Consider the following 16,355-nt stretch of genomic DNA (forward strand, 5'->3'; position numbering starts at 1 on the left):
ACAGAACAGTACGCCCTATTCTGGATCCCATAGTGTGAATTCAATCTATCATGATTCTCCACTTGAAGATGGACCTCTTCAAGCAGTGATATCACAGATGGATCCTTAAGAATTATGGGCTCAATAAAGATCCGAGATGATTACTTACACATACCATCTACCACAGACATCAAAGATTCTTCCGCTTTGCTGTAGACCAGACACCTTTAAAATTTATTGCACTAATCTTTGGTCTAACAACTTCTCCCAAAGTCTTCACAAAAGTAGCAGCAACATGGGCCATCCTCCGTGCCAGAAGAATCATAGTCATACCTATCTAGACGACATACTCCTCATAGGTCCGTCTCATCAATCAGGTCTTCAAAGTCAGAATATCACAACAGAAAACCTAGTTTAGATGTGTGGATAATCAACACAACAAAATCGTCCATGATTCCCAAACAGCGTCTAATATTGCTGAGTATATCTACAGGGTTCAAGCTAAACTGTTTCTTACAGAATAAAAGACGTAAGCATTACTACAAGATAGTAGACTAGCCATACAGTACAGATCTGTTACGGTTCAAACTTGCATGTAAATATCTAGGAAGATGGTGGCCGACTCCCACATGCTTTAGTTCAGTCAATGTAACAGCAGAGCCTTCCAATTAGCATTTATTTATGTGAAACAAGTCAACGTAGTCACAGGTTCATCAGTCCCTAAGGTGGTGGCTACAGTCACCACTTTTTCTACAGTCATTCCTTCTTTCCCGTTCACTAGGTAGTGATCAAGCCAGCCTCGCAGGTTAGGAAGCAGTTTTCCTGAAAGCTTCATCCTTCAATGTCGTTGGGAGATTTACGAAGCCTCGCTCAGGATCATCATCGATTGGTCAATTTGGTAGCAGTGACTGCAATCTGCATACTGTCGGACAAAGCCATAAGCTGTAAGTATGTAATTCACCAATGACACGAGAAGCCCTGAGAGTCATGGCAAAAGTATCAAGGATACTAACCTGGGCAGAGAACTACGTAACAAAGTTCAGCAGGTCACAGCCCAGGAGTAGAGCTTTGGACAGCAGATTACCTAAGCCATGATGGCCTGACATCAGAAAAAGTCACTACACTCCAGTTTTTAATCCGATAGGCCAATATTGGAAAAAGCCAGATGTTGACCTAATGATATCAGAAACAACAACAAAGTCTGTTTTGTATCGGGTACACACAACTCCCTCACAGTGGCATCTAATGCCCTGAGAATATCATGGTCACAGTTCACACTGCCGTGCCTATTTTCTTCCTCTTTTTCACTAATCCCCAGAATCGTAAAGAAAATTAAGGCAGAAGAGGTACCAGTTATACTAATAAAACCAGACTGACCAAGAGGGTACGCGCAAATCATCAATATGATAGAGCATGTGCCATTAAAACGCTCAATTGTCAATACCTTCTCTTCCAAGGCCCGCTCTGTCATCAGAATTCATAGTTTCATAAATAACGGTATAGCTGTTGGAGCCACCGTTCTAAAGAAATTAGGTTTATCCGACTCCGTCATACAGACCATGATCAAGGTCAGAACACAATTAACAAAAAAATATTTACCACTGTAGCTGGAAAGCACTTTTTACTTGTTGTCAATCAAACAACGTTGCTCCTTTATCATTCGCACTACCCAGTCTCCTAGCTGTCGTTCAGTCAGAGCTAGACTCTGGGTTAGGTCTCAGTTTCCTCATAGGACAAATCTAATCTATGCTCTGTCTATGCTTTTATCAGAAAAACATTGGCTATCTTGAATCCTAACAGTCCTAAAAGGAGTTTGCTTATTCTAGTCTCCTGACCAACCAACAGTAGAAATCTGGGATCAAAATTTAGTCTTCAATGAACTACAGAACCAACTTGTGAGCCTATTCAACACATAACCCTACAAGGAAGATCATGATCCTAGTAGCCATTACATCATAAGTCTAGGTCGGAAATTCACCTTTGCTCAGGTCATGCCACGTTTCTAACTATACATACATTAACCCCTTCACGACCCATGACGAATATAGCCGTCATGGATCATGTGAGGTTAATCACTGCCCCCTGCCATCTGGCAGCGAGATGTATATGCGCGCGGCCATTACTTTACTTACCGCCGCCCCCACCGGAAGTCACGTGTGTGAGATCACGTGACTTTCGGTGGTTGCCATGGTAGCACAGGGTCATGTGATGATGCCTATAGCTAACATGAGTCACTTTTTCTCAGTGCCGGCATACTTAAAGATCTTAGCTCTGTAGCAGAGATCTACAGATATGGAAAAGCGATCGGATTGTTGATCCATATAGCCCCCTAGGGGGACTAGTGTAAAAAAAAAAAAGTTCAAATCGCCCCCCTTTCACCCCATTGAATATTAAAGGGTTAAAAAAAGTAAAAAAAAATATACACATATTTGGTATCGCCCGTGTTCAGAAATGCCCGATCTATCACAATGTAAAATTAATCTGATCGGTAAACGGCGTAGCAGCAAAAAAAATTCCAAACGCCAAAATTACGTTTTTTGGTCGCCACATGTTTTGCGCAAAATGTAATATTAGGCGATCAAAACGTAGCATCTGCGCAAAAATTGTACTATTAGAAACCTCAGCTCAAGACACAAAAAATAAGCAGTCACTGAGCCATAGATCCCAAAAAATGAGAATGCTATGGGTTTCGCAAAATGTATACCACTTTTATTGGACAAGCTTGTGAATTGTTCAACACTACCTCATACCATAGAAACCGCACTACAAAACTAGACCTGATTAGAACAATACGCACATATCTTAATTCATACAATGACGTTAGACGATCAGACTTCTTTTTAATCATGCATAACGGACATCGCTAGGGCCTAGCCGCCTCAAGATTTACTTTAGCTAGACAGATGCGTGCTGTCATTCTATAGTCACACTGACTAAAATAAAAGACAACCCTTTAAGAGTATAGGTTCATTCCACACGAGCAGTGCAAACTTCCTAGTCCTAGGCCGTACACAATCAACTTCCTCCTTACAATTTTCCTAAATGCACACCTGTCCTAGTTTCACACTTGATCCAAGTTTTACAAAGTAAACACCTGCTCTTCGGCTGAAGCAAGCTTAAGGCCACTTTACACGCTGCGATCTCTCTAGCGAGATCGTTAGCGTGCGAACCAGCCCCCATCGGTTGTGCGTCACAGGCAAATCGCTGCCCGTGGTGCACAACATCGCTAGTCCCCGTCACAACTACTTACCTGCCTAGCGACGTCGCTGTGACCTTTATAAGGGGGCGGTTCGTTCGGTGTCATAGCGACATCACTAAGCGGGCGCCCAATAGAAGCGGAGGGGCAGAGATGAGCGGGACGAACATCCCGCCCACCTCCTTCCTTCCTTCCTCATTGCCGGCAGCCGCAGGTAAGGTGAGGTTCCTCGTTCCTGCGGTGTCACACGTAGCGATGTGTGATGCCGCAAGAACGACGAACAACATCGTACCTGCAGCAGCAACAATATTTGGGAATAGGGAGGGCATGTCACCGATTAACGATTTTGAATGATTTTGCGACCTTTTTTGATCGCACGTAGGTGTAACACGCAACGACATCGCTAATGAGGCCTGATGTGCGTCACGAATTCCGTGCGTCACTAATTCCATTTAGCGATGTCGCTGCGTGTAAAGCGGCCTTAAGGCAGTATGGTTTTATAAAGAATATTTAATGTAAATCTATAACAGACTTCCCACCCTAAGGACTGCTTTAGGACATCCCATTATTTCCTGTGTCCCCCAATGAAACGAAAGAGAAAATAAAGATTTTGAGTACTCACCGTAAAATCTTTCTCGGAGTCTTCATTGGGGATACAGCACCGGCCCATATATATATATATATATATATTTATGCACATTCAAAGATCTAAATCAACTAATTACCAGAACTTCTTCTCCTCCTAGTGCTTTATCACTAACTGAATAACTTCCTGCCAGTAAGTGGGTATATACTGCAGAGGAGTTAAACTTTTATTTTTTGCCTGGTGTCGCCTCCTAGTGGCAGCAGCATATACCCATTGTTTCCGGTGTCTCCCAATGAAGACTCCGAGAAAGAGATTTTACGGTAAGTACTCAAAAATCTTCTTTTTTGCATCATTGTTCCATCAGTATTTGTATGTCAAATGCAGGAGTGTCTCCAGAACACATAACAGATGTCAATCCTTGTAGGAGATGACAGCAGCTGGTGATAGGATTCTATGTAAAGGGGCGAGAAGAGCTTTGGCTCTAGCGTCTCCTTCTCTTCTCTCCTCTATACATAATGTTACCAGTAGCAGCTGCCATCTTCTATATCAGTAATGTAACACTGTCTTCACTGAATGCAGCTTTTACTTGAATTGGGAATACTGAGAATGAATAATGAGCCCTGGGCAAGCAGAATCCGATTTCTCTAAGATACATTACAAAGTTGCCAATTTTTATACATACTTTTGATATATAAAATGTGCAACCATCTTTTTAATTTGTAACTTCTACAACACATTGCATCACTCCTGACAACTCTGGGAAGAGTGGGTTTTTCCTCAATTTCTGGTATTTTCTTTTATTTATTTATTTTTTTTATTAACTAACTTGTAGTTCATTTGCCATAACATTTATGGCATACTCATTGCTAACACGGATTTCATAAACTTAATGGGTAATTCAGTGTACCAAGTTAAGAATCTAACCTGCTTTTTGAATGAACATTTTTGCAGTGTCTGGCGCACCCTTGGTCATGAAATTGTTCCTAATTTTTTTTTTATTGTTATATAATTTTATGCAGACACAAATACTAGTCAATCAAAACCTCTCAGAAGAGTAAGGCTTCATCCACAGACTGGGAGACCTGCTGTCCGGGGAAGGCAATTTACTAGGCAAAGAGGTTGGTTAAATAAACACAATCTAAAATTAAATCAGTTTTAAGGAAATCTGTCAGGACATTTTAGAGTAGCAGAGCGTCTGATTCCAGCAGTGTGTCACTTACTGGACTGCTTGGGGCAGTTTTGATAGAATTTCTGTTTTCTCTGGTATAAATGTAGCAGTGTTGCGCTTTGTATAACCACGTCTACAACCCCTGATTGGCAGCTTCCTGTGTACTGTACATTGTCAGCAAGCTTCTATTCAGTGGTTGGGCCGAAGTTACACTAATTAGCCTGACTGCCCTGCATGTGAGACCTAGTCTGGCAGTCATTATATCCTACTAATAAAAAACTGGTTCTATTGAAACCACAACACACAGCCTAATAAGTAACATATCATTGGAATCGGATTCTCTGCTCCTACATTATGCTGTTAAAATTGTCTTCAAGATGACCATAAAGGGTAAATAGTTTTGTGAAGATGGTGTTTGACCCTGACTAAACTGTAAATAATTACACTAATGATTAAACTATCTTAGATGAATCACAGAACATAGCTTAGCACCTTTGCCTCTCAATCATTGGTGCCATCAACAACAAACTAATGATATGTTTGGTATTTATAAATGCATGTTTAAATATATAGATAGATGATAGATATATATATATATTTAGAGAGAGAGAGAGATATGTATATATGTGTGTAAATATAATATAACAGTACAGACAAAAAGTTTGGACACACCTCAATCAAAGAGTTTGCTTTATTTTCATGACTTTAAAAATTAGATTCACATTGAAGGCATCAAAACTATGAATTAACACATGTGAAATGAAGTACTTAAAGTGTGAAACAACTGAAAATATGTCTGATATTGTAGGTTCTTCAAAGTAGCCACCTTCTGCTTTGATTACTGCTTTGCACACTCTTGACATTCTATTGGTGAGCTTCAAGAAGTAGTCACCAGAAATGGTTTTCCAACAGTCTTTAAGGAGTTCCCAGAGATGCTTAGCACTTGTTGGCCCTTTTGCCTTCACTCTGCGGTCCAGCTCGCCCCAAACCATCTCGATTGGGTTCAGGTTTGGTGACACTGGAGGCCAGGTCATCTAGCGTAGCATCCCATCACTCTCCTTCTTAGTCAAATAGCCTGGAGGTGTGTTTGGAGTCATTGTCCTGTTGAAAAATAAATGATGGTCCAACTAAGCGCAAACCAGATGGAATAGCACGCCGCTGCAAGATGCTGTGGTAGGCATGCTGGTTCAGTATGCCTTTAATTAATTTTGAATAAATCCCCAACAGTGTCACCAGCAAAGCATCTCCACACCATCACACCTCCTCCTCCATGCTTCAGGGTGGGAACCAGGCATATAGAGTCCATCCGTTCACCTTTTCTACAAAGACACGGTGGTTGTATTCAAAGATCTCAAATTTGGACTCATCAGACCAAAGCACAGATTTCCACTGGTCTAATGTCCACTCCTTGTGTTCTTTAGCCCCAACAAGTCTCTTCTGCTTGTTGCCTGTCCTTAGCAGTGGTTTCCTAGCAGCTATTTTACCATGAAGGCCTGCTGCATACATACATACATACATACATACATACATACATACATACATACATATTCACCCCCACACACACACACACACCTACCTGCTGGGTGACAATCTCACCAGATGTTAACAGCCCATCCAATCCATACAAGCAAAGAAATCGAACCATAGATGTCCTTAAACTTAGTGATGTCTAATAATGAGAAATGGCACAGGGGAAAAAGGACTGAGCACATGTAGAAAGAGAAGTGCCATGGAAAGTCATGCCTCCAGCTGAAATCTATCAGTGATTAGAAACAGTCCTGACAGTGAGAAATAACATCAGCTGGTTCAACTTATGCCCTATAAAAAGATGTCTAAATACATAGGTGCCACACACGAAACATCTCATGGCTGGTAAAACCAGTGAGCTGTTTCAAGACCTTCTCAACCTTATTGTTACAAAACATTGGTTACAGAAGAAGTTCTAAACTTCTGTAGGTTTCTGTTGCGGCCATAATCCAGAAATGGCAGAAACATAATTTCACCTTAAACTGGCCGCGGCCAGGGGCTCTCTGCAAGATTTCAGACCGAGAGAAAAGAATTATCCGAACAGTTTATCAAGAGCCACAGACCAACTGTGGAGAGCAACAGAAGGACCTGTAATCTACAGGTACAATGGTTTCACAGAACAAAATAACTAATGCACTCAACCTCTATGGCCTGTATGCACGCTCACTGCGCAAGACTCCACTGCTGAACAAAAAGCGTGTTGAAGAGCGTGCAAAGTTTGCTCAACATTTAGACAAGCTTTAGAAATCCTGGGAGATTATAGTCTGGTCAGATGAGACCAAAATTGAACTTTTTGGACGCCATAATACACACCATTTTTGAAGTCCAAAAAGCACTGCTTATCCCCCCAAAACACCATTAAAGGGGTGGTTCACCCATATTTTTTATTGTCTAGATCGATATTATATTGAGAAACAATGTTTCTCTCAAATGCCTTGTGTTGTCAATAGTGCCTGTGAGAGGCGCTATTGCAGACCGCTGTTCCCCGTCCAGTGACTTACCCGTGCAGCCGGCTACAGTCTTCCAGACTCTGAGATGTGAGCAGTGTTTCACTGCTGTCACAGCCCATTTGCTCCCCCCTCCTCCTCCCTCCAAGCACGGCGCGTCTCCTGCTCCCCCTCCCCCCTCCCTCCTCCCTCCTAGCACGGCGCATCTCCTGCCCCCCCTCCCTCCTCCCTCCTCGCAGAACGCTGCAAGCAAGAGACGTGCTGTGAGGGAGGAGGAGCAGGGAGCAGATGGGCTCAGACTGTAGCCGGCTGCATGGATGTGACGAGGCAGCATTGGACGGGTACGTCACTGGACGGGGAGCAGCGGTCTGCAATAGCGCCTCTCACAGGCACTATTGACAACACAAGGTATTTGAGAGAAACATAGTTTCTCAATATAATATCGATCTAGACAATAAAGGGGTGGTTCACCCATATTTTTTAAGAGTGAAGTCTGGAGGTGGGAACATAATGGTGTGGAGCTGTTTTTCAGCATATGACACTTGGCAAACTTCATATGATTGAAGTAAGGAAGAATGAACTTTTTTTTTTTTTTTTTTTTTTTAGAAGTGATTATAGTGCCATTTAACCTAACTGAAGGAATCTTTCCATCAGCATAGACGTAGATGCTTAACCTGGGAAATCGAGCCCTGGTGAGCACAGTTTTTCCTATTTACCGTATGTTCTTTTCTTTATCGTTCCTTTGGGAGACCCAGACCATGGGTGTTTAGCTTCTGCCTCCGGAGGACACACAAAGTACTACACTTAAAAGTGTAGCTCCTCCCTCTGAGCTTATACACCCCCTGGTAGCCAGTCCTAGCCAGTTTATTGCTTTGTGTCAGGAGGCATACATCCACACATGCATTCTCATCTGATTTGTTTGACTTTTGGAAAGAGTTTGAAGAAAAGCGGGTCCATGTCTGGACTCCCGGCATGTCCCTTCTCACCCCACTGTGTCGGCGGTGTTGTTAAGGTTGATTTACAAGGCTGCAGCCTTACATGCCGCGCTCCTTCACCATCCCTTCTGGGCTCTGGCTTGAAGTGGGAGCCAGCACGGTCTCCATGCCTGGCAGGAGTCCGGTCTCCATCCACAGCCCCTTGAGGATTCTGTTGGACCGGAGCACTCATCCCCAGGGACATGGCCCTGCGTCTCAGCAGCTAAGTACCTGAGACGTTTATGTTGGGGGTCCCGGTTCTTTATTGTAAGGGGAGAGTATGCTATATGTGATTGTTTTAACTTTTCCGGCGGGTTCTCTAGCTTTTGCCTGAGAACCGCGCCGATGGTGCCTGCTTGTCTGCCTCGCCGCTTAAATTTAGGCCCCGGCTTCGCCGGAGGCCTAGTTTCATTTTCCTGCCCTCGCATGTCACTCATGCAGAGGGACAGGTTCGGCTCCTTCCTTGCGGCCGTTCTACACAGGGGAGGGACACTCCCCACTACTGGGGCGTCCCTCCTTCCCTGCAAGTCTCTATAGCCCTCCAGTTCCCGCTCTTTTATAGGAACGCCCTCTTCTCAGGCAGAGTTCACTCTGCTCTGGGACATTCTGCATCTCTGCTGAGGTGCTGCGACTGGGGGACCGGGCTTCGGGATCTGGAGGGCACACAACACCGCGCTCAGCGGTCTGGTAAGCCACAGCCGGTCTCCGGTTGTGGACCTCTGTATATTCTCCCTGGGGTTCATTCTCTGCAAAGCCCCCACTCCAGCAGCATGTCTCACACAAGGAGCAAGGCTCCAAAGCTTTATTCTGCATGCACTGCATGTAAGCTCCTGCTGCCTGAGCCGAGCACCTATCCACATTGTGATGTCTGCTCTAACTTGGCGGTGCCACAGCCTGGAGTCTCACCCCCAGTGGTCTCTCAGGCTGCTGCTGCACCTGTGATTGAACCCCCAGCCTGGGTAGAGTCCTTTTCTAGGTCCATATCCCAGTCATTTGCTGAGTCCATGGGGCTTTTGTCCAGGACTTTGATGAATATGCATCAGCCCCCCTCACAGGGTGCCTCTAATACTCTTGACAGAGGACTCCTATCCTCTGACCTCCGTCCATCGGAGCTCACGGAGGATTCATCATCTGATCCCAGACCCCGTCCTTCTAAGAGAAGGCGCATGGTTTCCTCCCCCTCCCCATCCCACGGCTCTGTCTCAAGAGCTGACTCTCAAGATGAGGAGGATGCCCTCACTGGGGGCTCGGAGGCTATGTATCCCATTGATTTCTCTGAGGGTGACTCAGATCTTAGTGATTTGATTGCTTCTATTAATTCTGTGCTGGATCTCAATCCGCCAGTGTCAGAGGAGCAACTCTCTTTGGCAGAAAAACATCAGTTTACCTCGCCTAAGAGAGTGAAGAGTGTGTTCTTTAACCACTCCAGTTTTCAGACCGCTGTGACCAAACCCAGGGCCTGCCCTGACAAACGCTTTCCAAAGCGTGGTTCTGATGACCGGTTTCCATTTCCACCTGAGGTGGTCAAGGAGTGGTCTCACTCCCCAAAGGTAGACCCTCCGGTGTCTAGGCTCTCAGCCCGGACCGTTGTGTCGGTGGCTGACGGCACCTCACTTAAGGATTCCACTGACCGTCAGATTGACCTTCTGGCCAAATCTGTGTATGAAGCTGCGGGGGCCGCGTTTTCCCCGACGTTTGCAGCAGTGTGGGCTCTCAAAGCCATCTCTGCTTCTCTAGAGGAGATGCATTCCCTCACCAAGGAATCTATGCCTGAGATGGTTACCTTAACTGCTCAGGCTTCAGCTTTTTCATCCTATGCCATGTCTGCCATGCTAGAGGCTGCTCACCACACTGCGATGGCTTCAGCTAATTCTCTTGTTATCCGCAGGATTTAGTGGCTTCGAGAGTGGAAGGCAGATGCTTCTTCCAAGAAGTTTCTTGCTGGGCTCCCTTTTGCTAGTTCACGACTGTTTGGTGAACAGCTGGATGAAATCATTAAAGAAGCTACTGGCGGGAAAAGTACTTCCATGCCACAAACCAAGACCAGGAAACCCGCCCAGGGTAGGAATCAATTGAGGTTTCGTTCCTTTCGTTCCTCCAACTGGTCATCCTCTAAGCCTTCCGCCTCGTCCGCTAACTCAGCCAAGGATCAGAAATCCAACTGGCGCCCAAAAGCGCGTCCGCAGAAGACCGCAGGAGGTTCTGCCACTAAGGCAGCTTCCTCATGACTCTCGGCCCGCTCCAGCCACGTCCTTAGTCGGTGGCAGGCTCTCCCACTTTGGCGACGTTTGGTTAAAGCAAGTCTCCGATCAGTGGGTGAGAGACATCATATCTCACGGCTACAGAATAGAATTCTCTTCCAGCCCTCCAAACAGATTTTTTTCTCTCAACTCCCCCCTGCTCCAAGGCCGCCGCCTTCTCGCAGGCCGTGGCGTCCTTGCAGGCAAACGGAGTGATTGTCCCAGTTCCCGCTCAGGAACGGTTCAGAGGTTTTTACTCAAATCTCTTCCTAGTTCCAAAAAAGGACGGTACCTTCCGGCCCATCCTGGATCTCAAGCTTCTCAACAAGCATTTCCGGGTGCGGCATTTTCGCATGGAGTCTCTGCGATCAGTCATTGCCTCTATGACCCAAGGGGAGTTTCTGGCGTCCATCGACATCAGAGATGCCTATCTACATGTGCCAATCGCAGTGTCACATCAGCGTTGGTTACGTTTTGCGATAGGAGAGGATCATTTCCAATTCGTGGCTCTCCCCTTCGGGTTAGCCACGGCCCCTCGGGTATTCACCAAGGTCATGGCGGCAGTGATTGCGGTCCTGCACCTCCAGGGGTTAGCAGTGCTTCCTTATCTGGATGACCTTCTGGTCAAGGGTACATCCAGCCCAGACTGTCAGCGGAGTGTTTCGCTCACTCTCGCCACCCTAGCCCAATTCGGGTGGATTGTCAATCTTCCTAAATCCACTCTGACTCCGACCCAGAGTCTCACGTACCTAGGGATGCAGTTCGATACTTTGCCGGCACTTGTGAAGTTGCCCTTAATCAAACAGCTGTCACTCCGGTTGGCGGTGCGCTCTCTCCTGAGGCCCCGCCGTTATACCCTCAGGCGTCTGATGCAGGTGCTGGGTCAAATGCTGGCCTCCATGGAGGCGGTTCCCTTTGCCCAGTTCCATCTGCGTCCTCTGCAGCTGGACATTCTCCGCTGTTGGGACAAGCGGCCTTCCTCCTTACAGAGGTTAGTGGCTCTGTCGCCACGGACCAGGAGCTCTCTTCAGTGGTGGCTTCGACCCCTCTCACTGTCCCAAGGGTGCTCCTTCCTGACTCCGTCCTGGGTGATTCTCACCACGGATGCCAGCCTATCCGGCTGGGGAGCGGTACATCTCCACCACTGAGCACAGGGCACTTGGACTCCGTCCGAGTCAGCCCTTTCAATCAATGTGCTGGAAACCAGAGCTGTGCTTCTAGCTCTCCTAGCCTTTCACCACCTGTTGGCGGGCAGGCACATTCGAGTCCAGTCAGACAACGCGACAGTGGTTGCCTACATCAATCGCCAAGGCGGGACACGCAGCCGCCTGGCAATGTTGGAGGTCCAACGCATTCTTCAATGGGCGGAGGACTCCAAGTCCACCATATCTGCAGTCCACATCCCTGGCGTAGAAATCTGGGAGGCAGATTATCTCAGCCGTCAATCCGTGGACGGTGGCGAGTGGTCCCTGCACCCGGCAGTGTTTCAGTCAATCTGCCGCAAGTGGGGCACTCCGGACGTGGACCTAATGGCATCCCCTCACAACAACAAGGTTCCGGTTTACGTGGCTCGCTCCCACGATCCTCAGGCCTTCGCCGCGGACGCTCTGATTCAAGACTGGTCCCAGTTTCGTCTGTCCTACGTGTTTCCCCCTCTAGCTCTCTTGCCCAGAGTCCTGCGCAAGATCAGAATGGAGGGCCGTCGAGTCATCCTCATTGCACCGGACTGGCCCAGGCGAGCTTGGTATCCGGACCTGCTCAAACTGTCCGTGGAGATGCCGTGGCATCTTCCGGACCGTCCAGACCTGCTCTCGCAAGGTCAGTTTTTCCGCCCGAATTCTGCGGCACTCAAATTGACGGCGTGGCTCTTGAGTCCTGGATTTTGACGGCTTCTGGTATTCCTCCTGAAGTCATCTCCACTATGACTCGGGCCCGTAAGTCTTCCTCCGTCAAGATCGATCACAGGACTTGGAAAATTTTCCTGTCCTGGTGTCGCTCTTCCAGCCATTCTCCTTGGCCATTCTCGTTGCCGACCCTTCTATCTTTTTTACAGTCCGGTCTGCAGCTAGGACTGTCCCTCAACTCTCTCAAGGGACAAGTCTCAGCTCTATGAGTGCTGTTCCATCGGCGTCTCGCCCGGCTTTCTCAGGTCCGCACCTTCATGCAAGGTGCGTCTCACATCATTCCGCCTTATCGGCGGCCCTTGGATCCCTGGGACCTTAACTTGGTCCTCACGGTATTGCAGAAACCCCCTTTCGAGCCCCTTAGGGAGGTTTCTTTGTATCGTCTTTCTCAAAAGGTGGCCTTTCTAGTTGCCATAACTTCTCTCAGGAGAGTCTCTGATTTGGCTGCGCTCTCCTCGGAGTCACCTTTTTTGATTTTTCACCAAGACAAGGTAGTTCTCCGTCCGACCCCGGACTTTCTTCCCAAGGTGGTCTCTCCCTTCCACCTTAACCAGGATATTTCCTTGCCTTCCTTCTGTCCGGCCCCTGTTCATCGCTTTGAGAAAGCGCTGCATACTCTAGATCTGGTGCGTGCTCTCCGGATTTATGTGTCTCGCACCGCTGCGCTCAGGCGGTGCACCTCTCTTTTTGTGCTAACCACAGGGCGGCGCAAGGGTCTCTCTGCTTCTAAGCCAACCTTGGCCCGTTGGATTAGATCGACCATTTCGGATGCCTACCAGAGTACTCAGGTGCCTCCCCCACCGGGGATCAAAGCACACTCGACCAGAGCTGTCGGTGCCTCTTGGGCTTTTAGGCACCAGGCTACGGCTCAACAAGTCTGTCAGGCTGCCACTTGGACTAGCCTGCATAACTTTTCGAAGCACTACCAAGTGCATGCTCATGCTTCGGCAGATGCGAGCTTGGGCAGACGCATCCTTCAGGCGGCTGTCGCCCACTTGTGAAGTTAGGTTCCGCCTACTTCTTAGTTTTTTTCTGTTTATTCCCACCCAGGGACAGCTTTGGAACGTCCCATGGTCTGGGTCTCCCAATGGAACGATAAAGAAAAAGAGAATTTTGTTACTTACCGTAAATTCTTTTTCTTATAGTTCCGTATTGGGAGACCCAGCTCCCTCCCTGTTGCCTGTTGGCAATTTTCTTGTTCAGTGTGTTTATTACCGTCTGTTGTCGTGGACAGAGTCTCCGGTTGTTCCGGTTCTTACTCGGTTCTACTTGTGGGTGGCTATTCTCCTTCAGCTTTTGCACTAAACTGGCTAGGACTGGCTACCAGGGGGTGTATAAGCTCAGAGGGAGGAGCTACACTTTTAAGTGTAGTACTTTGTGTGTCCTCCGGAGGCAGAAGCTAAACACCCATGGTCTGGGTCTCCCAATACGGAACTATAAGAAAAAGAATTTACGGTAAGTAACAAAATTCTCTTTTTTTGAGAACTGTATCATTCACTAGTTATCAACACAGTTCTGATATGTGATGAGGACTGAATCCAGTGCAATGCGATTATTTAGCATAGCTGAAGAGACAGGTTTTAGGTTCCCTAGATATTTTAATTTGAACACTTTATGTAATACATCCAGTATGTTAGACCAGTACCCATGAAGTTTAGGACAACTCCATAACGTGTGTTGCATATCTGTCAGATCTATATCACCTTTTGGACATTTAGCACTTGGTTTATATCCAATTTTCTTAAGAAAGTCTGGTGTATACTCTGTGCATATATACATTTGTGAGACTAGCCCTTTTTGAGGTATTGTGGGAAGAGCTTCAAGAATATCCCTCCTGGTGTGGAGTAATGACTGGTGATGGGCGAGCAGTAAGATGCTCTAGTGCTTGCTCCATGAGTTGAGCTTCTCAGACACTCTGAAGGTACTCTACTCGAGTAACCAGTATAATGGAAGTCACTGATTGGGCAGTTCAGATCTCCGCTCATATACAGCCAGCCATGTACAGAGCATTTCCAAGGGAAGAAGGGGAGGGATAGCGTTTTTTTATATATACAATAGATCTGAAAACATTGTTTTAACCCTAGTGCAAGCCATTCAGAGACTCTCCCTGGGATTCCTGCTCACCTCATAGAGTGAATCAAGCCTGTTCTTTATGGTCTTTGTTTCACAGACTACACATCTGAGCATCAACAAAACTTTGCTGAGTATATAGCAGCTGTAACTCCCTCCAGCGTGTTTTCACCCCTTCGTATTTCCCCATCCCTTAAAATGTTGTTTTTGTGCAGCCAAGAAAAATAGCCAGGGTTTTGGAAGAGCAAGATCCCAATTATCCTTATTTCAATGTACTTCAATTTAAGTCTGGGTGACGTTTTTTCCAAATAACATCCCTAAAGATTGCATTTATCTAGTGAAATTCACATACTGGTATCCATACAGGTAAAATTCAAAGGATATAAAAAAGTTGTGTCAAAAGAATCCTTTTTATGAGGTTTAGTCTGCCAATCACTGACAGTTTGGACCGTGCAGTTATTTTTTGTTTCAACTTAGTAAGTAGTGGGGATAGGTTCAGATCCACGTATTGGTCACCACGTGTGGAAATTACAATAGCTAAGTATTTAAATTGGTCTACACTGGTAAATTTAACTCCATTTAATACCAGAGGCCCTGTGATCTGCTGAATCCCTATTAAAACAGATTTTTGCCGATTAATAGTAAGTCCTGATAAAAAAAAAACTAAATTTTAATCATACTGCCATGACTTCTTCAAGGGATTTATCACTGTCTCCCAAAAAGAAGCACATCCTCAGCATATAATGTGATTTTACTATCAGTAGGACCATATTTGAGCATATCAGTAGGACCATTTTTGAGCATATGATTTTTGTCGTGAGTGGTTCAGTAGCTATGGCAAATGGCAGACGCGACCAGGGGCATCCCTGACATGTGCCCATAAAGATCTGAAATTGCCATGAGAGTTCACTATTAGCCCTAATTTTTACACTAGGATTCAAGTATAATGCCTTAATCCAGGAAATAAAACGATTACCAAACCCATTACCAGAGATCGTGCTATTCAATTCTGTCAAATGCTTTGTTAGCATCTAACCAGAATATGCAAAAAGAAACGTGTTCCAGCTCACCGTTCTGATGTGTAAGTCTGAGGAGTGGACCAGCTGATCCTGCACGGAAATCCCAGGCACAAGGGGATAATAGCAGATACAAAGTAACGAAATCCAGCGGATCACAGGCAGATGAATTAAAAACTTTCCTTTATTTTCATCACTTTAAAAATGGATAGACAGCATCCACAAGGCACAGTTCATCCAACGCGTTTCAACATAACGCAGTGTTGTTAGTTCTTATTCATGGGTATATAACAACTAGTACAATACCTCTATATATAATACAAACAGTCTTCCCTTTTGCTAGGGATCCAAACCACAATCAATTAGTTGATTACATCATTAATTACTCTACATGTGTTGGATACCTGCAGCAGGGAAATAGAGAAAGAACACTATAAGGTTTAAAAACATACAAAAAAAAAAATTTTTCCTCTTTTCATGTAAAAACAGTTTCATATGAATAATAATTTTTCTCAGTTATATTGCATGATCATATATTGGCGTATGTTGAGCCCTGCAGAAGTCCTAGTATTTAATTTAAATATCCAGAAGGATTCACTGTTAAAAACTTTCCTCTGGAAATCTGACCCCCCCCCCCCTCTCTAATTTATTAACCTTTTCTATGGCTCTAAAACGGAAACCTTTCAGATTACCACCATGGCACATTGCAAAATGTTTAGTAACCGCAGAAGAGCCGCACAGATTTATT

At 45.8% G+C, this 16,355-nt stretch overlaps 1 protein-coding gene across 1 annotated transcript in view; it reads left to right on the forward strand.

The window, feature by feature from the left end:
• Positions 1 to 16,355, forward strand: part of TPR (translocated promoter region, nuclear basket protein) — a 481,409-nt gene that overhangs the window by 440,701 nt on the left and 24,353 nt on the right. Inside the window, exon 50 of the mRNA XM_075322004.1 lies at positions 4,781 to 4,879. Coding sequence (XP_075178119.1) covers positions 4,781 to 4,879 — 99 coding nt within the window. The remainder of the gene's footprint in view (positions 1 to 4,780; positions 4,880 to 16,355) is intronic.

Source organism: Anomaloglossus baeobatrachus, chromosome 8 (assembly GCF_048569485.1).
Source record: "Anomaloglossus baeobatrachus isolate aAnoBae1 chromosome 8, aAnoBae1.hap1, whole genome shotgun sequence".
Lineage (NCBI taxonomy): Eukaryota > Metazoa > Chordata > Amphibia > Anura > Aromobatidae > Anomaloglossus > Anomaloglossus baeobatrachus.